Source organism: Sminthopsis crassicaudata, chromosome 2 (genome assembly GCF_048593235.1).
Source record: "Sminthopsis crassicaudata isolate SCR6 chromosome 2, ASM4859323v1, whole genome shotgun sequence".
Classification (NCBI taxonomy): domain Eukaryota; kingdom Metazoa; phylum Chordata; class Mammalia; order Dasyuromorphia; family Dasyuridae; genus Sminthopsis; species Sminthopsis crassicaudata.
Window position 1 is genome coordinate 608,278,036 of NC_133618.1, and position 26,189 is coordinate 608,304,224.

Below are 26,189 nucleotides of genomic sequence, written 5' to 3' on the forward strand. Positions count from 1 at the left end.
CTCTGTAGGTAAATGGGTTTGTTATGCAGAAAATAAAACAAAATTGTCCTCACCATAGAATCTTGAATTCTATGAGTGAAAACATGGTATAGGGGAATCTTAAGCTACCTCCATACAAAACATGCTAATAGAGAAAATGTAAAGAAGGAAGAGCAGGAAACTGAGCTCTCAAATGCTGGATAGAGAAGAGAAAAAATCCTCTAGGTCTAGCTAGAGTTGGAAACATTTCAGATGTGGTTAACCAAGTTTTCATTTACCTACGGCTTCACTACAAAGTAACACTGACTTCCCAGCTACTGTGGTTTGTGACATTGTGAATATAGAATAAGACCAAGGGAGAAAAGACATAAGACTAAAAGGTTATAATCTCTGGGCTCAAGGAAAGTCGCTCTAATACAATTTTTTTCTAGAAAAAAATGGGAATAGTTTTAACTAAAATAAGTTATGGGATTTTAATTTTACTTGTCAGTATAAATTAGCTCTTTTATTTCTTTGTATAAGTTTAGGGTTTGATGCATAAAACAAATTTTGGGAAAGGAGACTCGTGTCCATGGATGCCAGACTAAAGCATATGGCCCATACGCTATTCTGTGAGACAGTTAAAAACTTCAACTACTCAGCAGTAAAGCAAGCAAAGAGTATACTAATCGCTGACATTAAAGTCACTTTGCTCTTAAGGAATGAATGTCTGTGAGAGGGAGTATGTTACCAAAATCGTGAACAAAAAGCAACTGAACTGGGAAAGCAGGAAAGCAGCAGCTAATATCACTAGGCCTAATGAAGCACCATGCTTTCTAATATTCTAGAGTTGACTGTAAAAGCAACACATGGGCAAAAAGGCAGCCAGGGACATACCAAGTCTCCTGTTGTTCCTTAAACCAACTATTACAGCATGCCAAATGTCTAAATGTCTTGCTAGGAAGGAGAGAGCACAAGAGCCACATGAAATGGCAAAATAATGCAATTCTAGGGTATTCTTAGCTGCAAGATTTTTTCTGTGTATGTTTTTGGGGAACCTTTCTTTGTTCACGGGCTGGGATGAAAACTGCCTAGGATCTTGGTCAATGGGTACACCAAAAGTGATGACTCTATGTCACAAGGTCTGAAATAATTGTGTCTTTGACACTTCCTGAGAAGTTCCTTCTTATATGTAGCTATATGAAATCTGGGGGGAAAAGTGGGAGAGAGACAGAGAGACAGAGACAGAGACACAAACACTGACATAGAGACAAAGAGACAGAGAAAGACATAGAAGAGAAAGAGACAGACAGACAGAAACAGAGAGAGATAGAGGCAGAGAGAGACACAGAGAGAGATTTTATTTTTTTGTGGTTTGGAAGACTTTGGAATAGAGAATCTGTGATCTGTGAGATGGAAGAAACTGTACTGCAACCCTCATATGTTTTAACATCTTCACAGCTATGTTCAGAATTGAAAAGGTCCAAAAATATGGTACAGGACATGACACAGAAAAAGTAGTTTCCTCATTTCATAAATTAACAATCAGCTGACATCAGCATTGGAGCAAAAGTCAAGCCTTTAGCTAAAGGTGCCATTTCCTTTAAAATTTTAAATTCAATCTGGGCCCTCAGTCCTGCCAGTCCACAACTAAATGTTAAAATCCACAAGACTTCTCTTGGGGAAAAAGGGAGAGGAATCCTCATGGGTTTCAGCTCTCAAAGACTGAAGTTACTCCATGATCTGAAAATGAGCAAAAGGTTCATTTTGGCCTAAATGGAACAGAGGGTTGAGTAAGTCTATTATATCTTTCCCTGTCATAAATTTACAAAGTCTTTCATCGCTATACTACCAGAACTTGTCAGTATTCTAGAACTTGGAAAGAGAGGATGATTTCTTTGCTGTTACCTTCTACCCTCATGGCTCAGACTCAAGAAACTGGCATGGATCTGGTAAGAGGTTTGCAAAAGGATTAGAAGGCTCTTCTACCAGAAATGGCCAGGAAGTTTTCCTGGCTGACCAGTTCCTAACATGCAGCATATTCTCAATAAACATTTGATGATGATGATGGCAATGGCAATGAAACTGGTGAGTAAAACAATGAAGAAATACCTTTCGGGGCTCGATTTCAAAGACGTAGAGCGAGAGGGTAGGGGCAGCGTGGCAGACCTCTTGACCACCTTCTCCGCTTCGATGTATTCCATCTCACTTTTTGAGCGAGGCACCGAAAAGGGGATTCTTGCTATTGAGGGAGGGGGAAAGAGAAGGGTGAGAAGACTCAGTTTTTTCTCTTAAGTCTCCCAGCAAATCTGAGAAAGGATGACATCCTTCCTCCACCCTCCACTAAGTAATTCTAGGTCACTTACAGTCTTCAGAATATGAGTATCGAGGGGAGTAGAGCTCTGAATCATCATCTGGTAAACAAAACAAAGCATAATTAGGTTAAAAGCTAGTAAGGTAAAAGAATCCATTTGATTAAAAAAAATAAATAAAGTCAGCTTGTTATTCAATTGCATCCGGACATGCCAGAAAAATCAAAGCAAAGGGAAAGGGGGTTTAATATCGAAAGCTTCACTATGGGAACAAATGAGATATTTGTAGTGTGGACATACAAGACTGGACCCACTCCATTCCACCCCCAAAAAAAACAGTCACTCTGAAGCCTTGAGGGTCTGTGGCATAAGCTAAGAGACAATCTGCAACCAGTACCTGAAGGCTGTACTGTGAGAGCCCCTTCTACTAATTCAGTCAAGCTTCTTGGCCTAGCTATAATTCCAGGGTCAAGAAATGGGAAGCCACTGGGGCGGGGGAAGACTTAAAAGGTGCCCGCTTTTCCTTGGCTCTGCTCCCCTGTCTGGCACAAGCTTAGTGAGATCTTCCACCTGCCCCAATGTGCCCGTGGTATGCTGGTTCTACTCCAGGCTATTTTTATAGGAGCCCCAGTACCAGCTCGTGGTTCTTGCTAGACTTCTGACTAATATGCTTCTAAACCAACATTAGAGAAAAGCTGTTAAGAGGGAAAACTGAGCAACCAGGAGAAATGATTACAATTTCTATTAGCATTTTTCTGAGCTACAACTAGTCCATTGGGATGTTTGGTATTTGTGAGCTTCAAATCCTACTAAATGTACTAATACTTCACAGAAATGTTATTGTGAGGAAAATGCCAAACCTGAACATAGAGTTTTTATCTGAAATGCCTACAAACCTCCCTTCTTCCCTGACAAACTGTCTATCAAAATCCCACTCCTCAAAGACTCAAATAGAAATTCTCCATGATTTCTCCTCAGTACAAAAATATAAATGCATAAAAAATCCATGATCTCTCATGAGCATGAAAGAATTTCTTGTTCCATCAACATAAATAGAAGACTGTTCATAATAGAAGTTGCTGTTTAATTATATCTAACTCTCATTTGAGGTTTTCTTGACAAAGATACTTAAAGGGTTTGATATTTCCTTTTCTAGCTCATTTTACAGATGAGGAAACTGAGGCAAACAGGATTAAGTGATTTGCCCAGAGTCACCCAGCTAGGGACTAAAGTCGGATTTGAACCCAGAAAGATAAGTCTATCTGACTCTAAGCTATTCTACTGTGCCAATTAGCTGCTCTTGTAGTACAAGTACAAAAGTTCTATTGAGTTGCCTGAGGTTTAAACAGGCTGAATAATTTGACCAAGGTCAAAGAGCTCAGTAAATATCAAAAGCAGTATTTGAACCCAAGCCTTTTGTCACCCCAAGTCGAGCTTCCTATCCAGACTACTACACTTCCAGGTATCAAACTCAAATACCACTCTCAAATGGAATTTCTTATGCCAACAATTTACCAAAAAAATTAATATTGATCCTGGTTATATGTTAAGTATTTGATTGGTTCCGCTGTCCACCAAGTAACCTTCTATACTAACAATTCTTTAGTTTGTATGGGGTGACAGCTTCATATTCTAATCTCATTTGATGTGGGATGAACTACTCTTCTTGAAAAGGCTATAAGGATATATATTTATTTTTCTAATTAAAGTGCCATAAAAACATTACTTATTTATTGAGGATTTTATGAGTCTCTTTGGAATAACCAGAGCCGCTATGTGGCTATTACAAAAACCAGAATTAAGAATGAATGGCCTATAAAAAAGCATGAAGTTATCAGAAATGAGGAATGGGGTAAGTGTCAAGAGAATATATTTGCATAATCATTCCAAGCATTACTTAAAATGATTATGCACGTAATGATTACATTTGTCTTGAGCCTTTAAATTTATTAATTTTTTTTTTTTTTTTTTTTTTTTTTTACTGTTGCAACAATGGTGTTTTCCTGGTATTTTTTCTCAAGTTCTAATCTTACTACCACAACTACCGATAGTATAAACCAGGAGAAGTAAGGTTAGAGACAAAGAAATAAAGGCTTCGGGATGGACAGATGGATATACAGACAGACACACAAAAATTAGGAAAATAGAGACAGATACATGTAGGGAGAGAAACAGTGACACACAGAGGGAGAAGATAGGAAGGAGGCCTGTAGGAGGAAAGAGGCTTTAGAGGCAAAGAGGAGTCCTGAGAATTGTTTAATATTCACTTAGAGATGATGGGATTGGACTGAAAGTAGGGAGATTCCTAGAAATGGAAGACTTCAGAGGATAGCAAAAATAAAGGATTTTTTTATATAGAGATGGCTAGGGATTTTTTCCCCTAAAGGAGTAAAAGAAGATGAACATAAGTAAAAGAACATTGACTAAGACAAACAGATTCCCAGATCCCAACAGGGTAAGGAAGAGACTTACCATCCCCGTCCTCTCTCCTTTCCTCCTCCTGTTTCTCCACTCAAAAGTAGGGAAAAGATTCTAACTCTCACCTCTGCCCAGCAGAACAGACTAAGCCTCTTCCGCTTCCCTTGCAAAGAGCTCCTAAGGGAATTTTTGTGAGGAGGGCAAAGGTGGAAAAGTTCTAAGCAACTGAGCACCTCCTCTGGGCAGCATTTTCTGTAGTTTGGGGGCAGGAGACCCGGATCTTGCCCAGTATATTACAACAGTCCTTTGTCTGATCACCAGGCAGATAGAAATTCTATTATTAGAAATCCTGTAGAGCTGTCAGGGGCTTATTTTAATTTGAATCTGGATATTCCTGGGAAAAATCAATTACTGATAATCCATTAAAGTGCACTGTCCATCTAGGAACAGAAGAGAAACATTTTCTAACCCTCTTCATAATAAAACAACCTTGTAATTAGCAATAATCTCAGTTGGCCCCAGTTTACCTTCATTCCCTATAATTATACTCCTGGTTGTTAAGCTGGGAAAAAATGAGGTGGAGGGAGATGTTGGGGAGGAGAAACAACACAAAAGAATGTAAACAGACTTTCTAGGTCATAGCTCACTTGGCAAGGCTCCCATAAGAGCCAAGGGCTACATGAGGAAGGACAATGAATGAGAACTTGCCTTGACTAATAGACAACAGGATAAGAACAATGCTCTTAAAATGCCAAGTACACCCTCTATTTAGCAACCTGTCCTAAGCTCTCATATCATGGAAGTGACTATATTCTTAAAGGATGAGGAAATTTCAGTGAATGAATGAATGAATGAATGAGTGAGAGGATGATTCCATGGAAAAGACTCTAGATTTGGAATTAGAGGACCTGGGGTTGCAAACAGGTCAACCATGTGACTTTTGGAAAATCACTTGGTCTCATTAGGACTCAGTTTCCTCATCAGTGAAATGGGTTGGCAGACCTATATGATCTCAGAAGTCTTTTCCAGCTCCAGTTCCTAGTTTCTATGATCTTGATTATGGGTCTTGAGGCTATAAACTGACAACCAAGTTTAGAGGAGCTTATCTTCATGCTGACTTCCAGGGGATGAACTGCTTCTGGACTCGTGGAACTCTGAAAGGTTTGGAGGAGCCAGGCTTAATATTAGTGGGTGTGTCCAGGTGGAGGATATTCTAGTTCGAAAGAATGGAAAGAGTATTGACAGAAGATCTCTGCAAGTCACTTGATCCATTTATTCATAGAATTTCAATGTTCCCAAAGTCATTGATTTGGCTTTGTTGTTTTTTAATAACTTAGCTGTTTATGTGTGGGAAGATGGCATGGAAATCAGAAAGACAAGAGTCCAGATCCTCGCTCAGACTTAATAATCTCATTTTTTAAAAAAATCTATAAACTGGATATAGTAATAGCATCAATGCTGATAGATTGTTATAGAGATCAAATGGGATAATATATGTCAAACACTTTGTAATCTGTAATTTAGCTCACTAAATTAATGTATTAAAATAATGTCTCAAGAAAAGCCATTTATGAATGCAAATATAGGCCTCACATAATATAATCAATTGTAGTAAAATTATAATAGTAATTTGTTATAATATTACACTATTTTATAATGTTTAATAATAATAATAATAGCTCACATTCATGTAGCTCTTTAAAGGCTTTCCAAGTGCTTTAGGACAGGCATTGGAGTAGTAGATTAGAAGGCTGGCCAGACTCTAAGCAAATCATTTAACATCTCAGTGTTATGACTGAAGAGCAGATGCCCATCAGCATTGATCAAGGAAGTTGCTTTCCAAAATTCTCCATGCCAGAAAAAAAATCACAAGTTCCCTCAAACGTGCCATGTATACAAAATTCTCACAGAAACCCTTGTGAGGTACATATATTATTGTTCCTATATTATAGATGAGGAAACTGAGGCAACTGACCCTTAGGGAAGCTAAATTATAATTGGTCCACAATCACAAAGCTAGTAAATATCCAAGGTGGGATAATCCTAAATGTTTCCGATTTGGAGTCTTCATATTTTTATTAAGCATATGCTGCTTTTACACTGACTTTCTTAACAAAAGAAATGCATCCCATTGACAAAAATGCTATCTGCTAGAAGCAATAAATGCTCATTCAGCAAATAATTCAGCACCTAATTTAACGATGAGTTAATGCAACCACATTAATGCAACATTAGAGATGAATTAATACAACAAGAAAAACGAGGCTTGATGAAATTTAGTGCCTTGATCAAATTCACACTGATACTAAGAACCAGGATTTAAACCCAGTTCTCTATGAAATCTGTCTATTATACTACTTAGTGTTCAGTCATTTCAGTCATGTCCAGCTCTATGTCCTATTTGGGGTTTTCTTGGCCTAAATAATGGAGTGGTTTACCTTTATCTTCTCCAGCTTATTTTTACAGCTGGGGAAAGTGAGACAGAGTTAAGTGTCATGGTCCATTGCCCAAGGTCACAGTGTCTGAAGTCAGCTGTGGATTTACGAGGCTGAGTCTTCCTATGTCCAGGTTCAGTACTCTGCACGATGACGCCAACTAACTGCACTATGTCTTGATAATGAGCTACACTTAAGAACTAGTTAAGAATCCATTCCACTTTGGTTATAGAATGATTTTTTTCACTATTTCCATCTTCTCATAAACCAGATTATCTCTGAGATTGTGGGTTCTTGGACCTTTTCTCAATTTCCATCCTTCCTGACTGCTTTATAGCCCTTAATTCTATTGATTCTTGGATATTTACTCAGGTCATGCTATTAGCTGTAGGTAGTCCTACAGTTGTCTTGGGCCCTTTCCCCTTCTCCTTTTGTACTCTTTCATTTCATTTCATCTTCTATGGCTTCAAGTATCAACTCCATGCTAACGATTTTCAAATCTGCTTATGCAGCTTTAATCTTTCCACTGACCTCCACTATTGCACCTTTAAATGCCTTTGATACATCTCAAACAGCACAAAGCCATTGGAAAAAAAATAGACATTTTAAACTCAATCCATCCAAAACCGAACCCTTATCTTCCCCTACAGTCCTCCCCTTTTTCAAACTTCTTTTACTGGTGAAAGGATCAGCACATCCTCTCAGTCACTCAATCTTGCAAACTAGGGGTCATCCTTGACTCCCCACTCTCTCACTTTCTACTAGCCAGTCTCTTGTCAAGGATTTTACTTTTATAATATTTCTCATATACTTCCTCTTCTCTCTTCAATACTATCAGTACCTGGTGTAGGCCCTTATCACCTTGACCTGTTCTCCTGGTCCCAAGTTTTTCCACATTTCAATCCTCACTCCAGTCAGCTGCCAAAGTAATCTTCTAGTGTGCAATACTGATGATGTCACCTCCTTATCAATAAACTCTAGTGTCTCCCTATCAACTCCATAATTAAATTTAAAATTCAATTTGTACCCCTCTCTATCCTCCAGCCTTGTTACACTTTATACCTCCTCTAGGTACTTTGTGATCCAGTGACTGAATCCATGGCTATTCCTTGCACAAGACCCCCATCTCTAGTCAGGTATTTTCCTGAATGTCCTACAGACCTGCAAAGCTCTCCCTTCTCATCTCTTCCTCTGGCTTCCTTCAAATCCCCTTTCTCAATACCCTTTAATCCTAATGCCTTCCATCTGTTAATTATCTCCAATTTAATCCTGTACAGAGCTTGTCTGTATATAGTTTGCATGTTGTACCATTATTTGAGAGTAGGAACTGTAATATTCTTCTCTAAAATATAATATTCTCTGTTGAGGTTTTCTTGGGGTCTCTGGAGGCAGCCTTAGTTTCAGTTCAGTAATCATCCTAAATGCAGCCAGGTATTAAAGTCCAAATCCTTTATTGTCTCTTTCCAAGTCTTGTCTCCTTTCCCGCAGCTTGGTTAGCTTTCTTAGAGGCGTTCTGTAGTCTTGGTTCCAAGAGCTTGAGCCTGGCTTCTGAATGTCCCGGACTGAATCTTGGTTGAGGCTCCTACTATGCTCTCTTAAAGGTGTGAATCTTGTAGAACTCTAGTAAGTACTAAGTACATTGGTACTGAACTTGAGAACTGTTAAGCAAGATGCTAAATAATCATTGTCTCTATCAATTCCACTGACTTAGCACCTTGTTTCAAGCTCTGGCCCATAACAAGGAACAATTCTTTGCCTTTCTGCACAGTGATCTACACAATGTTGTTGTTTTGCCTCGGATACTTACTTCCTGTGTGGCTCTAGATAAATCTGTTTAAATCAAAAACCCTATTTGCCCATTTTCTCATATGTAAAATGAGCAGGAGATGGAAATGGCAAACCACTCCATTATCTTTGCCTCTTGCCCAATGGTCTGCATGTAGTAGGCACTTTAATGAATATTGAATGAGCAAGCTTCTCAGCCTCAGTTTATTCATCTGTAAAATGAATATGTTAGACTAGATGAGACTGAAAGTCAGTTCCAACTCTACTTCCTATAAACTGAGACTGTGGCTTGAGGGGGGATCACACAAGATACACTCTAACATTTTCTGAATCTCTGAATAAAATCTGTCAGCTACAGATAACCAGCAATGTGTAAGAACCACAAGAAGTAGTTGAGTAGATCTCAAGATGAAAGTAAAATGAATTGTAAAATGGTATTTAAGAGCTCTATAGTAAAAAAAAAAAAAAAGAAAAAAGAAAAAAAAGAAAAGAAAAAAAAAGAAAAAAAAAAGGATTTTTTCCTCTTTTATTAAGTACTATTTTTTCAAGTACTTCTCCTCCCATGCTTTTTACACTGCATCAGGGTTCTTAGGACCAATGGATCATTTTTGGGGAGGGATTGGAGGAGAGGACTGTTTTCATTCTACTAACAAGGAGGAGACTAGAACACCATCCCCGTCAAAATACTTCATCACCAAATAGATGCCAAGAATTGGCAGGTGACAGACTCAAAAGATTGTTCCAATCTATTCTTCCAGAAAGAAAAAGAGATTTAAATCTCATTAACTCAGGCTTCCCTAAACCTAATTAGACTCCACCTACGCTAGGCTGACGTCTACTTTTGTGCACAGGAAAAATAGAACCAAGATTATTCCCTCTTTAGAATAAACTTTTCAAGCTATTGTGGAGTAAAAAGGTTATTTACAAGCAGCACCATTATCATGTAAATTTAGGCCAGCCTTGGGCTGTTGGGGCTTTGACATGCTAATCAAAAATAATTCTGATCTACTCATTCAAGAGTGCCCTCCAGTTCTAGTTTCTGCTTATAAAATACCTTCTATATTCCAGGGAGATAGGTTCTAGAGTTTTCTCACAGGACTTTTGTTTCCAGGCCTAAATTTCTTTGACCCTAGATTAACAGTAACAGAAGTAGAAAAACATGTTCACCAGAGCTCGGGAAGCCATCTGTGCTTGGTGGATTTGCCACAACTCCTAGATAATGCCTGAAACTGCAGATCATTAATACAGAAACCCAGAGATGGGATCCTGAATATCTGGAAATAATAAGATAATATTTCTTAAAACCAGCCTGTAATATAAATAAGAAGGAAAATTAGGTGGCAACAGTGGCTAGAGCATCCAGCATGAAATCAGAAAGACTCATTTTCCCAAGAGACTTCTGAGTTGTGTGACTGGGCAAATCACCTGTTTTCCTCAGTTTCCTCAACTGTAAAATAAACTGGAGAAAGAAAGGGCAAATCACTCCTGTATCTCTGCCAAGAAAAACCCAAAGGGGTCATGGACATGACTCAATTGTCCAAACAACAAACAATTCAAACTAGCCTTTCTCCAGTTTATCCAAAATAAGGAGGTTTCATTGGACATTTTTTAGCAAGTCTAGACTCCTAGAGAAGTGGTTGTCTGTCTTGTGCAGAGAGAATTCTTCAGGGCGGTATATTTCCCAATAACTTATTTTAAAGGCCAATGATTATCATTGGTGAATATTTTAATATCTAAATCCTCATTTCTCACCTGGCTTCAGTACTTGACTTCTCTGCCATGCCCCAGAAAGACCATTATTGCGAAAACCTCACCCTCCTGCAAAATCCCATTAGTCTGGTGACACCATTTCATCATTACCCTTTTTCTGGAAGAGGGCCACAAATGCCCAAACCCACATATCAGGAGGGAATGCAGCTCAGAATATCTTCTCATTTCTTACTTGGCTGTCTTGCTCTGGGACCTCTCAGATTTCTCTGTTATGCCCTTGAGTTGTAAGTTCCTTAAGAAAAGGTACTATCTTTTTCATTATTTCTACCTCATGTGCTTTACCAAGGTGGCTAGCACACATTAGGCATTTAATGAATGTTTATTGATTATCATATGATTATGACTGAATGGGATAAATTGAGTGAAGATCTCTCATAAGGACATGGCCTTGACCTATGTCCTAATTGTGACTTTAAACTTTACAGTAATAAGTTGAGCTATAGCTAAAAACTACAGGTGTTTATCTTAGATAAATAAACATTTCCCTCCGGTTCCCCCTCCTCCTTTTCATTATCATTAAGTACCTACTACAGTAAAGAGTGTATTATTGATTAGTATTCTTTGTTTCTGAGGTACGTATTTAGTCTCTGAGTAACTTAGAACTCTCCAGCCAATGGGAGAAAAGGTCAGAAAGGGGGAAGGGGTTAGGGTCTCTATAATCTTGTGTTTGCACTTTGCACTTTGCACTCCTCTGCTGACACTTTGTTGGGAGTTGCCCTTTCTCATGAGATCATAATAAATCCTTTTTTGCTTTTTTACTTTGAGAGTCCGATTTTAATTTGAGTAAGGGTTGCTGTCCCATACAATGACTAAATCCTTTCTGCTGTGATATAACCTACTTTTTCCTGTTTAATTTTCAGGGAAAATGACATTTTATCTTTAGAAAATAACCTACATTTATATGTAAGAAGTTCTCCCCTTCCTTAAATTAAGTGCCTCCAGTTGCCTTCTAAAGCCTATTTCAGGCTTGTTCCCGAGGTTTTCTGGAGATGGTGTCTGATATCAGAAAACTTTTTGAATGAATACTTTAGACTCTGAAACACTGTTTTCAGGCAAACTGGGCTGACATTGGAGAGGATGAGTTGGATCAGCTACAGATTGCAATGTGACCTTCAAGGCCCCTAGCCAACATCCTTTCTTATTTAATCTTTTAATCTTTTTTTTGTTGTTATTCTCACTGTATTCTCCCAGATTCTCTATAACTTGCTCAAACTGTGGAGTCCCAAAGTGAGCATCCAGCTTTAACAAAAACTAACAACTTTTATCAAGATACCTAGCACAAAGCATGGATGGGCTAGAGTGGCGGGTGTGTGAATGAATGGATAAATTTGATCCTTTTAGTTAAGAGTATAGACAGAGGATTATCTGGGTTGGTCAGCTCAGCTGAATCAAGCATAATACTGAAGCTGAAATGATGGGATCCATGTCCATAAGGGGCAGTGAACATTAAAAACAAAACAAAACAAAAAGAACCCTGTTCTTTGATGATCTACATCTTAACCTAAGCCACCTGGACATGCCTCTGGATGTTTGACTCCTCATGCTAGAATGAACATTCCTCACCCTGACATTTTACTCCTATATACAAGGTACCTTCCCAATAGAAGAACATCTTTTCCTGGTATATGCCTTTTTGTAATCCTTCCTTTAAAAAACAGGGCTCTCTAGGATGCAATGGTCACCACAAAAGTGGTTAAATTCTTACATATATTTAAAAACTCTCAGAAGTGGATGTCACAAGTTCAAGAATTGGTTTTTTAGAAACAAACATGTTCTCCTCATCACTTTTTGTCTCATCCAACAAAATTACACACAAATCTGTCGAATAATAAGCAGTAAATATTCCTTTCTTCTTTTCCCTCCTTCTTTATCTATCCATCCACTTATCTGTCTATCTATCTTCCATGCTAGTGGAAATCATACTCAAGGAATACCATCTCTCAACATAATTGACTCTTTATCCCTTGACAGATTTCTTTACTACTCAATCAAGTATACATCTCTCTAGAACATCCCTTCTAGCATGTCTCCTACTTCCCAGCACTGGTTCTTTGGAATTCCACACTCAATTTTTTCCTTTTTTAATCTAAGTGAAATCAGGTTAAGATAAACACCAAAGAAAACCTAGGAATAGAAAGAATGCCTGAGGGATTATTTTCAAGGATGGGAAGAGACTTTGGTGCTGATAAACTACAATATCCTCAAGTCTTCTTCAAAGTCATGGCTGGCTACACTTTTCTATTTCCTTAGATGTTGATTCCATCTTATGGTGAAAAATGCTATCCAGCTCCAAAGAGAGAACTGATAAGAGTCAATGCAGATTGAAGCATGTTTTTCCGTTGTTTTTTTTTTTTTTTTTTTTAGTTTTAGTTTTTGATCTGCATTTCTGTTCAAATATTTTGCATGACTGCACACGTTTAATCTCTGTTAAATAGCTTGCCTTCTTGATGAGCGAAGAGGGAAAGGAGAGAAAAAGAGAATTTGAAACTCAAAGTTTTAAGAAATGAATGTTAAAAATTGTTTTGATGTGTAATTGGGGGAAAAATATCAAAAAAAAAAAAAAAAAAAAAAAGATGCTACCTCCATGACTCACTGCCCAGCCATTCCCAAAATACCTGGGTTGATGGCTCCAATTTATTATCCCCCAGTAATAACTCTATCATCCCAGATGTTTCAGGCATTCTTTGTTAGACTACACAGCCTACCACATTAAAAAAAAAAAAAAAAAAAAAAAAAAAAAGATTAAAAACACAATCTAACAAAGTGCTCGGTTACATAGTCAGAGAGCAAGGAGAAAATGCTACAAAAACAAAAGATTAAAAGAGAAGCAAATTATTAGGATAGAGTCCCTTAGCAACTAGGAAAAGCCCAGAGGAAAAAAAATAAAGGCACGCCACTGGCACAAAAAGAATCACAAGATTTTCCTTTAATTACCTTCCGATTTAGGACTAGGAGTAGATGCAGGAAACTGGTAGGTAGGAGAATAAGGATTGTCTTCTGTAGCAGAGAAAAGCAGTGGATTTTTGAGACTATCCACAAGGAGGGAGAGATACTGACAATTCTGCTGTTGGCTATGTCAAGTAATTTTGTTATCTCTTTTAGTGTTATTAGAACACATGGGTAACACACTTAAAAATAGATTAATGAATTAGAAAGGATTCAGTCATCTTAGAGATCACATCATGCAGATCAGTGAAATAAATTTTTTTGTCAACAGAAAAACACTAAAAAAAAAAATCAAATCTAAATGCCAAATCTTATTCCTAAAAATAAAAAAAAAATAAATAAACAAAGCCCAGAACTATAAGAATTAATATAATGAGCAGCAAACAGATAAGCTTATGTCTAAGCTTATGGTACCTTCAGATTTTTGCTGGATTTCTGGAAGTTCTGGGAATTTGTAGGTGGGGAAATAAGGGTTTTCTTCAGGAGTATCTACACAGAGGCGTGAATTTTAGAAAAAGAATAGAAGAAGATATAAATGGAGAAAATGAGTGGCTGAGAATCCATCCATATACAGTTCAGAAAGATTCCTGGAATTGAGGAACATACTATATTTCAGTTAGTAAGAGCCAAAGAATCCTAAGTGCTCTTGGGGGAAAAGTATTCAGTCCATTTGTCTGAATTATAGATATGCCCAAAGAGGTGGTGAGAGAAGTTCCAACTTCCATTAATAGCCAAGAATAGTTTCAAGCTTTTGCTACTTTCATAGATTCCAAAATACAACCCCAAATAAATGATAGGTAATAAAAGTATTTAACTACAAATATACTTACATCATAACATGTTTCATAAAGACATTCATTTTATAAATAAGGCAAATGACCAGATTCCCAATTTGCCAAATCCTAGAGAGATCCCTAGTGGCTGGGGCAGAAGGACCACATTGTTCAGAGCCTCTCATTTTGGATTGAGTTAATAGCACAGGGACTCAAAGAGTCCCATTGGGATGGGTGTGCCGCCATCCAACACTCCATGTAGTTTATGCACCTGCGATTCTGCATCTGAGAAGTGGCAGTGCCAAGCTATAAGCCAACAGGTCAGGACAGAAGTCAAGAGACCATGACCACACCCAATAGTCTGCCTAACAGCCACAGGACTGGAAGTCCAGGGAACAAAAAGTGTTCTAATTCTCAAGGGACCTCTGGTTGATCACAGAAGAACAAAGGGATAAAAACAGTTAGTTGCACCAAGGCTATCTTAAAATACAAGAATATAGTACCTATTTACTTACAGGAAGAATTCTCATACATGGACATCCTGGTAAGTGGAAATAGAAGGTATCCCAAAAATTTTTAATGCAGTTTAAAACTAATTTTATTGAAGCTTAAAACTGCAATAAGACTTTGGGAGCACCCTATATCGCAAAATCAACATTCTTAATTTTTTGTTTGCAGTTATTAATGACATTGGTTCTTATAAGCAGACTATTTCAGTGCTGTAGAGGCAATATGAATTGAGATCCAATTCTGATATACATTATTTATAAAACAGCTTTTATGATGTCTCATCAATATCTGGGATGTAGACTTGATTTTAGCTATGTGGAGGAAGGATAGAGAATGGCCAACATTTGGAAGACCCCACTGGGAAAGAAGGTGCATTCCTGCCTGTCATCTTTTTAACAACACATGAGAAAATATGGCAAAGATTTGGAAAGGTTCTGCATATGGCACCATGCTGGGGCTCTCTCAGCAGGCTGGCTATCAGACAGCATTTCAGGGTCTTATTGGACTTGGAAGCGAATCTTTTCCAAATGGAGTGTGTTCACTGGGTATTCTGGTTCACACACCAGTCTGGTTCCTGAGGCAATTTGCCAAGAACCATTTCTCAGCTTGAGATAATTATAATTAAGAATACAGGTGATAATTATACTAACTTCCATGCTTTCTGAAGCTCTTGGTCACAAATTCAAACATAGGTCCCCAAGAGGGATTCTGGATTGGAGTAAATAAGAATGGGGATTCAAAATCTCTAACTGTGGGAATCCAGACAACTCACTTAACTGAGTTTCAGTTTCGCCATCTGAAAAAAATAGGGGTATAATCCTGGGTATGGCAAAAATCTTACTGCAGTTTTAAGGTATTAAGACTTAAAATTACATTCAGGTTTTGGGGAGGTCCAGTGCTTGTAGTACTTACCTCCCAGTGCTAGTGTGAAGCTCAAACAAGATAAAGTAATCAAACCACTTTGCATGGAATAGGGATAGGGACAGGACCTATGATTTCATTAATATAAGGAATTTCCAGATATGGAAAATTTCTATATCAAAGCAGTTTGGTAGTTTTTCTGCCATCTACACTCATCACTGAATGGCCAAAGAACATCAATAAATGTCTAACAGTCACACAGCCAGTATTTGTTTGCATCAAGGCAAGACTAAATCTTTTATTATTATTATTATACTGCCTCATACTATAGAAAAATGGTTACTATTATTATTGTTGTTTTGACTAAGTAAGAGAGGAAAGCGAGAAGTTAAAAAACTCCTCTTCAGTGACTGAGGCAGGACAAAACCCAATGTATTTTGTCTACAAGACCAATGCTCTTTCGCCACTTCTATACCCCATGGCTATCTCTAGCTGACATACAGGAGGAACATACAAGAAAAGGACCCAGAGCTTAGCTTTCCACCAGTAGGTTTGTGTTGGGGGTTGCTGTGCAAGCTTAGCCTTGCAAACACAACCTGTACCCCACAAGTGACTGAGAAAGTGGACTTTATAGAAGAATTCCAACTCCAAATCTGAGGCAGTTACAAAAACAACCCTTCTCTCCAGCTCCAGAAATGTGTGGATGCATCAAGGCAAATAAATGCTTAATAGTTAAATGCTTAATTTATAGCCTCTAAACCAATGGAAAGGATCATTACAATCAAAATATCACTAGAGGGATTAACCAAATTAAAATCAATACCTCTATTAAGCTTGTGGATCTGTTTGAACATCGTCTTATACCAGTCTTTGGATCTCTCAGTGTTCTAGATGAAAAAGAAAGAAAGAAATGTAATCAAAATCTTATGGTTTAGAATTTTTATTGCATAAATAAAATCACATAAGATACTGTAAGTAAGCTGGAATATGTGATAAACAAAGTCAGATCCATCTAAATAGCTTTTCTTAGGTTGATGATTTACATTTAGACCTCTATCTTGATTTATTTCTTTATATTTTGGATTTTCAATATAAACAAAATATCTTTCACAAAAAGATATATCTAAAGTCTTTCTTTGTCAAAGCTTATACTTTTAATTTTTTCTTGTCTTATTGCTATAGAAAGCATTTCTAGATCTATAATTGTTAAGGAATGTCATGGGTCCCCTGAACTTGTCCTTTTGATGCCATATTTTCCAAAAGCCCTGGATCCAGAGTATACAGAAGGCCCTGATGTATCAAGGAAGAAGGTCCTTGTTAATAATAATAATGATGATGATGATAACCCATCTTTATACAGTGCTTTAAGGTTATTCAAAGGACTTCACAAATATGATCTCATTTTATCCTTCCAACAACCCTGGGAGGTAGATGTTATTATTACTCATATTTTACAATTAAGAAGACTAAGGCAGACAGAGGCTAAATGAATTTCCTAGAATTACACAGTAAATATCTAAAATCTAGAGTGGAACTTAAGCCTTCCTGACTCCAAATCTAATAGTCTATTTACTGAACCACAGTTAATATCAACACTACCTCCTCCAAACCAAACTATAGCAAGATATCGTGTTCCAAAAAGGAAGAAAAGAAGAACAGGGTCAGCATGATAGTTGTCTTCTTGAAAAGCTTAAAGTGGAAGAGCAGTGAATTTATTCTATTGGGCACAAGAGGGAGGAACTAGGAACAATCAGATTGAAGTTGCGCAAAGCTACATTTAAACCTAGTAGCAAGAAAAACTTCCTAATGACTTGGTACCACTGTAGATATACATCAATCTGAAAAATTCTTCCAATTCCAAGAATCTTTCCATGAATGCCCCAGTCAGAAATTATCTTTTTCTTCCTTAGAACTTTCAGAATACCTTTTATATATCTCCTTGTCTCAAAATATCCTGTTTTTGTCTTATGATTTACTATTTTTTATCTACTCCATGAGATTATTAATAACTTAAGATAGGAACTAATTCTTATTTATCTTTTTCTCTATATTATCACCTAGCAAAAAGATGCTATGTTGTACACAGAACGAATGCTGTTAAATAAAGAAATTCAGAAGATAAAAGGATTCTAGATGTATTCTGTGTTTATGATTGGATTATAATAATTTATAAGCAAGAAGACATGGAAATAATCATGCTGGACCACTTTGTAGTCAGCCATGAAACCATATTGTAGGTCTTCTTAATTATTTTTCCTATCATACATACATATAAACAGATAAATGCAAAATACACATGAAATATGTGTATATGTATGTAAAACTGGTGCTATACATGTTGTACTAAGTTTCTTTTAAGCCTTGGCTTAATGGTGGTTCTTAGAGTGGTACTCATACCCTTAGTGGAATGCCCACTTCATCCATGGAACCATCACTTAGGCACTGAGGGGTCTTAACCAGTTTTCTACTTTCATCCTTTACTGTTTTGTCTGTTCGTGTGTTAAGCTGAACACCTTTCTCCCACGTAGGTGCTGAGTCTACTTTCTCTTCATTCCTTCTCTCTGGTACAGGATCTAGAATTAAAGGAGAATTGTATTATTTTCTTCATTATGAATACTTCACAATACCTGATCTTAATCATAAATGAAATATAGGGAAGTTGAACCATTTGTTCCAGATCTTTTGAAATGAGACAGTACATGGTGTAACATTGATGTCTGAATATTTATATTCTTTAAGCAATTTACTTCCTCCTCTGTTAATCTGGAAAGCCTATATTTTTGGAGGTAGTCATCCATTTCACTTAGGTTATCAAATTTATTGGCATAAAGTTGGGCAAAGTAATTCATTATTTCTCTAATTTCCTCCTAATATTTATATTCTTGTATTTCTTAGTTTAACTTATTTTATATAAAGGTTGAAGAATTAGACACTTACAGTAACTAGGTTACTTACAGTAACAGTTACAGTAGCTAGAGACAGAAACATTTCCACTACTTATAGTCATATCTAATTTCCTTGTGATCTTCAATAAACTGATTAACTGATTGGTTCTCAACCATCCTCTTAGTCACTAACATTTTTACTAATAGTAAAAGCCTATTGCAAAGATGTCTAAGGTTTGGGACAATTATTTAATCTGACTCATGTCAACAAAGAGAGTTGTTTCTGGTCCATGGATTATGGTAAATGTCAAAACAGCTTAAAAATTAGGGTATCATACAAATGTGAAGTATTAATGTGAGATTTGAAATGAGAGGACTTGGGTTCTAATTCTGACTTGAACATTTATATAACTGATAACCAAGCTTTCTAGCCCTTATTTGGAATTGAAGGCAGAAATAGAAACAATAGAGATGGATGCTACAAGGTGACAAATTTAGGCTTTATCTAAGAAATATTACTAGCAGACTGAGCTGTCTAAAGTACAATCAGTTGCCATAGGAGAGAATGTGTTCTTTCTATTGGAGGTCATGGTGCAGAGCCTGAATTACTGCTTCTCAGTAAAAAATCTAGACATTTTTATTCAGATATATGTTGGACCATAAATCTTCTGAGGTTTTTTCCCAACACTGTGATACTTTGGGGAACTTGAAGTGCTGGCAAAATACTTATCTCTTCTCTGAATGTTGCAATAATGAGCGTTCTCTTCTTCCAAGGTAGGGCTCTTTAAAAATGCACACCTAGAAACATGTGGCTTTTTTTATAATTTTAAATTATGTCTCATCAAATAACCTGCTTGTAAAAGTCTTAGTCTAATAGGAAAACATTTTGAGAAATGAATAAAAAATATAGTCATGTATGGGCAGAGGTAATGCTGGTGATTCTAGAACCCAAGAAAAGCTTTACAAAACATGTCAGTGGCAAGCAGCATGAAACAAATAAAATGTCATGAACCATGTGCTCAAATCAGCTTTTTAAGATAGAAAATGACAATTGAGAGTATATGACTAGGAGAAGGAATCATTTTGGAGAGAGCTACTTTCTTATTTCTTATCTTCTTAATTATTCTTGCTAATGGTGATGAGGTCAGTCATTTCTACTATGGAAAAAAATGTCAGTTTTTTCTAAATTTTTGTGCCCTGGGACAAAGCCTTAGTTGCCCTACAGTAGTGATGACCATGCATACATGTAACTCAGTAATCCCTCATAAATCTCAGCTTGAAGAAATTTAGAACTCCTAAAAATGAATAGAAAGGCAGCCTTGGTCTGAAAGCCCTCTGGCAAATTTGTTATTATGTTTCAGAGGGTCTTTCTACCCTTTAAAATCAGTTTAGAATAATTTCTAGTAGATGCTCCATTAAAATTTTACATGTTTTAGAACAGAGTAAGATAAACTGAAGGTCAAATTTTACTCTCCACCAACACACAGTGAAAATCAAACACAACACCCTTTGTTTGCAATTCAGGAGTTTAATTATAATGTGTATTTTTTTGTATTTATGATAGAAATCCTTCAAAGTATCCAAAAGATTCATCCCTGGCTTTATCCAGCACTCTTTGTATTCATTAGAAAAAAAGTCAGTTTAAAAAAATTTTTTTTAAAGTGAGTTTGTTTCCATATTTACTTTCTTGATCCTGGGAAAGGACTACAAATGCAAATGCCATAGGGCAAAGGTTGGCAATGTTTTATTCCAGGAGGGCCTACTGTAACCATTTTCAGCTTGATCTTTCCCCTTAGAGATGGCCTTCTAAGGCAGCATAATTCATTCTCTTGGCCCATACAGACTGGAGAAGCCTCTTTTTCCCTTGATACCAGATTCTCTTACATATCTAGGAAGACAGTTGCCTTAGAGAATGAGAAAGTTATCCCCTAAATCCATATGGCCCCTGTACATTTCTGGCAATGGATGATAAATGACTCTCTGATTCTTTTCCTACATAAAAGATGATCACAGCAAGTACACACTAGGGAAGTACAAATATACTTTTCAGGCCTTCTCCTGATATGTTTCTCCATATCCACTCTCAAAATTTAGGAATATTAACCATGGTTTCTTTCAAAAGCTCTGCCACTACATGTGGGCTCAATGACCAAGCATGGAAGGCTGAGAAAGACACCAGAGACAAACCATTTTCTCACAACTTTCTGATACCTCTGAGCTGTATGCTAGTCTTTATTTCCTAGTTTGGAGCCAGGAAATAGGTTGGGCTTTGGATAGTAATATGAAGATGAGCAAAGCCAAAGTCAAATTAAGTATGATTATAGCTCAGAATGTGGAACAGATGTGGGGCAAGGTCTATAATATTAAGAGAACTGTTGTTTCTTTGTTCAACACATCATTTTATTGGTAGGGTAGTAGTAGAGTGGGGTTAAAAATAAGTGGAGATAACCCTTATGGAAATCAGCATAAAAAAATTCAGAGCTAGAAGCTTTGGGGACTATTTAGTCCAATTCTCTAATCTGCGAAGATGATTTAAAAGTTAATCCTTCCAAATGTAGCATAATCTGGTCCTACATTTTCATTGGTACCTCTATAACTCTACTGATCTTTTTTACTTTGACCTTGATTCTCTGTGATATGGGTTTCATTGCCAATAGTCAAAAGACCAACTGAACATTTTTGATACCTGAAGAAGGCACTTAATTCTTAAACCAATGGTCAGGGAGTACACTTTGTCATGATGGTTTACTGTAATTACAATGATTGTTGTGACTATTAGATTGTGTTAGAGTCTGGAGAATTACTTTACCAGCAGGTAGCTAGGCACTAAAAATGAAGGAAGCTTACAACTGCCCCTAAAAAGACTGATTATAAGAGAGCATCAGGTTCTTTAAGTGATGTCAATAATTGATAAATAGTAATAATTAGTAGTCAATGTTTGCAGCAGTTGATTTTTATAAATGGAGTTAAGTGTGGACCATACAGTAAGTTTGCAAAAGCAAAAATAAAGGATGGTAAGTTTCAGGCTGAGAGAGATATGGGTACTAGAAAACTCAGAGTGTGTAAAGTTAGAGAATGTGAAGAAGGACTCCAGTAAAGATCTCACTAGTCAACAGCAAGATGATCTGCTAGGAAAAAAATGGCCCATCTATACATATTAATACAATTTAATTTTTTATAAGTAGATGAAAAGATACAAAGGAATATTTTAAGAATAGTTCAGTGTAGTCTGGGCAGTGTACTGGGTTGCCAATGGCACTGTTTGAGAGCTGAAAGAGAATGGAATGCTTTGCCCTAGCAGAAGGAGCATTTGAAAGAAAAGAGGGCAAAGGGGATTACTACTTACCTGTTAGATTATTAAGGCGCTTTTGCTGCTCTGTAATAAAAGAAGAAAAAAGGAAAAAGTGAGTGAAACATATGATACATGAAAGGCAAAGATCTGGTGTCAAGCTATTCTGTTCCAAAATTCTGTTCCATCCTTTATTTTCAGATGCCAAAATGAAAAACAATCCAAAATGACAAAGTACATTTTAAAGGAGGTAATGTTAAAATTCTGACAACTATCTCTAATATGTTCTTATAAGTACTACTATGTGCTAGGCATTGTGCTAAATGTTTGAAGAACAAAGACAAAATGAAAAACAATTCCTGCTCTCAAGAAGCCTGCATTTTATTGGGTGGATACTTCTATAAATGGAATTGTTCAGGAGATTCACTCATGAATTTGTCGAGTCTTTCCTCAAATGAATGTGACAAGATTACAGAGCATGGATCTTGCTGTTGTCCCTTGAAGAGTATTTACTGTGAAGGTGAATTTGGACCATTGACACTTTACAGTTTAGACTTCAGAAACTGAGGCTGCCTCCTGATGACTAGATGATGGAGGTCCAGGACTATGGATTGTTACTGGAGGACAATGTCTGACACATAGTAGGTGCTTGGTAAATGTGTCTTGACACTACTTGAATGAGGAACTGTTCTCTTTATAGTCCATACAAAGCTGAGATTACTGTTTGCTGTACTTTTCCTTTGGATGGCCAGATCATACTGTCCTTCCTGTGAGCAGAAAAGGATGATTTTCAGGAGATGCACATAGTGGCAGTCACATTCTTGCCAAAGAAAGTCTGAGAGGGGAGTTCCTGGACATCCACTTCCTAATTAGCTTTTTCTATTCTTTCTGTTTCCTTTTATGAAGTCATAGATAAATAATTCCAAGACTGGATATCACCAGCCTTGGAGATTACTTTGTGGATAATCCCTAAGTTCATAAATTTCTGTTTGGAGAACTTGGCCTTTCAGAAGAAAAGGGTTTCCTTAACAGCATGTTTTTCTGAAAAAGAAGGTTCACCCAAGAATGTTCCTCTAGTGGATATTTCATGAAAGGTCAGAAGCTATGCATCATTCTAGCCCTCCATAGTATTGCTAAAAATTGCTTAGATGTGGCAAGTCAGAGAAGAAAGGGAATGGTTGCCCACTAGTCCCCCAAAGTCCCGTCACCTTCTAGAAGTACTTAAGTCTAGAGTACTTAAGAATTCTTGGAGTCTTATGCAATTTCTTTAGTAAGGGAAGTAAAAAGTAGACCCCCCTACTCAATTCCTGAAAGTGTTAAGTGAATATACAATACCTACATTTGGAAAATCTAGACATGAGTCTAGATGTATTTTACATCTAGATGTAAATGATTTTAATGGAGAAATCCAGATAGGAGCATAAGAAACTAAGGAAGCAAACCCTCTCAGTTCAGGTCTTCAGGAATGAAACTCATCTATAGGAACCCAGAATTCTTTGGAGGACCCTAGAACACAATTGATACTCCTGTGGAGTATTCTAGGTACACATACAAGTAAATGAACACAGAAATGGTGGATATCTTAAAAATTGTTAAATCATAAAATAAATATAAAGCACACATGAGACTGTAGATACTTTATGAACATTAAAAAAGCTTTCTACTCGTCTCTGCTTTTATCCTGATCATCAACTAACCTAAAAAGCAATAATTTTAGGAAGCACACAATTGAGGAGACTACTAATTGACAGCTATATTCAAAATTCAACAAACATTATGTTCTAGAGAGTCAACATCTTATAGTAGAAAAGATACTAGATTTAGATTTTTTTTTTCTGATGTAATTGGGATTAAGTGACTTGCCCAGGGTCACACTTAGATTTAGATTTCTTAAAAAATAAAACCTGAGTTTGAATGTCAAGTGTCACTAACCTGTGTAATAATGAAGCAAATCATTTGAGCTCCTTGAGACTTAGTTTACCAAACTTTTAAAATGGAAAAACATGTCTTTTCCCTACTCAGAGCTCTTCCCAGGACTATTGGGAAGAACTAATAAGAAAGTGTTGATAAAATGCCTTGTGGATAAAAACATTGTTGTTATTATTGAGATAGAGATAGAAAGTAGGTTAGCCAGCCAGCTAGGCAAATATCGTTCTGTTTTTTGTGAAATGCCTCCAGAATATCTGGATGGTGTACAGTATTTAAAACTGTAATTCAGAAGCCTTGGATTCCAATCCCAGATCTGTCACTGTTGTATAAACTTGGGAAAGTTCCCTCCTTTCTCTGAACCTCAGCTGAATAAAGGTTGAATTGGAATTAAGGTCCAGTCCAGATAAAATATTTTTTAATTCTATGATTATGAGAAAGAGCAAACATTCCATGTGGCTATTTCTGTTCACTGGAAGCTTAGAACTATTTTGTGAAATTCAAACAAAGGAAAGTTTAGTGAACATGGCCAAAATATTCATAGATTATACACCAACAGAATTGAATTAAAAGGAACTCTTTCTTTTTAAGGGTGGGAAGAGGAGACATCTCATTTAGAATAATTAAACTAGGTTTCAGAAAGTGGGATAAAGATATAATTGCTTCAAGGGACACTGAAGAAATTGTTAAGAATTTATGTCTATGAGTAGGGTATGTGTGGCAGAATACAGCTGCCAAGCTGGGCAGATTCCAAAGCAAAGCTAAGGACATCCTACTGACACAATCCCCATTTATAATTCTTTTCTTTTTTAAAAGGCCTAGAGATAGTGGTTCTCAAAATGGTTAATAATATAAATTTGGGTCCCAAATATTCTTTTATTTTATTAGATTGTGAGCTCCTTGAGGACAGAGACTGTCTTTTGCATTTTTTTGTAGCTCCAGGACAAAGCACAATGACTGGCTGATAGTAGGCACTTAAAAAATATTGATTGACTGATTAGCTAATATTCATCTCAACACTTTCTGTAAAGTGAGTGTATGACTTGAAGCAGCTAAATGGCCACATGGATAGAGTTTCAGACTTTGATAATGGACATGTGAATTAAAATCTTCCCTCAGCTACTAGCTGTGTGACTCTAGGCAAATCACTGAATCTCTGCCTGCCTCAGTTTCCTTATCTATAAAAATGGAGATAACAATAAGCTCCTACATCACAGAGTTATTGGAAGGATCAAATGAGATAACAAATATAAAATATTTTTTCAAATCTTAAAAATGCTATATAAATATTAGTTATTATTATTTTTCTAGTGTTTAAAACAGTGCCTGACACATGCTATTATTATGTGGCACAATGGATAGAGTGCCAGGTCTGGAACCAGGAAAACTCATGTTCAAATATGGCCTCCAACACTTACTAGCTGTGTGATCCTAGGCAAGTCACTTAACTGTTTACTCAGTTTCCTCATCTGTAAAAATGAGTTGGGGAAGGAAATGGTAAAACACTCTAGTCTCTTTGCCAAGAAAACCCCAAATGGAGTCAGAAAGAGTTGGACGTGACTGAAAATGGATAAACAACAGCAACAAACCACCAATAGATTTTGAAGAAACAGACTGGGCTATTTCCATTTTTCTTGAGTTTTACATCTAAGCTCCAGGAGTAGGTCTCAAGCTATAACAAAAATCTGCTTTCATAACCCTAAATGGTCTCTCCTCGAATCCTAGCTTTGAGATGGAGACTGGAATCAAAGAAAACCTATGTGAGGAAGTTGAAAGGTTTCATATATTCAAGGCAGAGACAGCAAATATCACAAGGAATTCTGCCATGATGGAATGGCTTCCTAACATAAGTGAGGGTGAGAAAGCTGGTATTTCTGACTCATGAGTCAGTCTGCTACATGAAAACATTCCTGAAGAAAGTGCTTCCCCCTTTGGGCATTAACTTACTTCTCCCACTTGAGTTAGTTTAGATAAAGAAGAAAGAATGACTCAGAAAAATTACAGGAAACTGCTTGTTTCCTTTTTTTCTTCAATAGTAACAATTTTTTTTTTTGAAAGGGAATGTGCTTTTACAAGTGCCTACTATGTGCCAAACACTGTGCTAAGTCCTTTACAAATATTATTTTATTTGGTTATCCTGACTTCTAGTCCTAACACTGTTCACTGTGCCATTTAGCTACCTAAAGCAACTTTGCAAATTTTTTTCACTTAATGTTATTTTATTTTTGCCTAATTATCTGTAAAGATAGTTTCCAACACTCATTTTTGTAAGATTTTGAATTCCACATTTTTTCTGCCTCCCTTCCTTCCTTCCCCCTTCC

At 36.8% G+C, this 26,189-nt stretch overlaps 1 protein-coding gene across 4 annotated transcripts in view; it reads right to left on the reverse strand.

The window, feature by feature from the left end:
• Window positions 1–26,189, reverse strand: part of SORBS1 (sorbin and SH3 domain containing 1) — a 291,490-nt gene that overhangs the window by 68,496 nt on the left and 196,805 nt on the right. For 3 of the 4 annotated variants that reach the window (XM_074295931.1, XM_074295929.1, XM_074295930.1), the window contains 5 exons: window positions 22,000–22,029; window positions 18,166–18,341; window positions 16,592–16,655; window positions 2,325–2,372; window positions 2,071–2,200 (listed from right to left, as the gene is read on the reverse strand). In XM_074295931.1, coding sequence (XP_074152032.1) covers window positions 2,071–2,200; window positions 2,325–2,372; window positions 16,592–16,655; window positions 18,166–18,341; window positions 22,000–22,029 — 448 coding nt within the window. Of the gene's footprint in view, window positions 1–2,070; window positions 2,201–2,324; window positions 2,373–13,612; window positions 13,676–14,038; window positions 14,114–16,591; window positions 16,656–18,165; window positions 18,342–21,999; window positions 22,030–26,189 lie in introns of all 4 variants that reach the window. The other variant, XM_074295928.1, reaches the window with a different exon arrangement.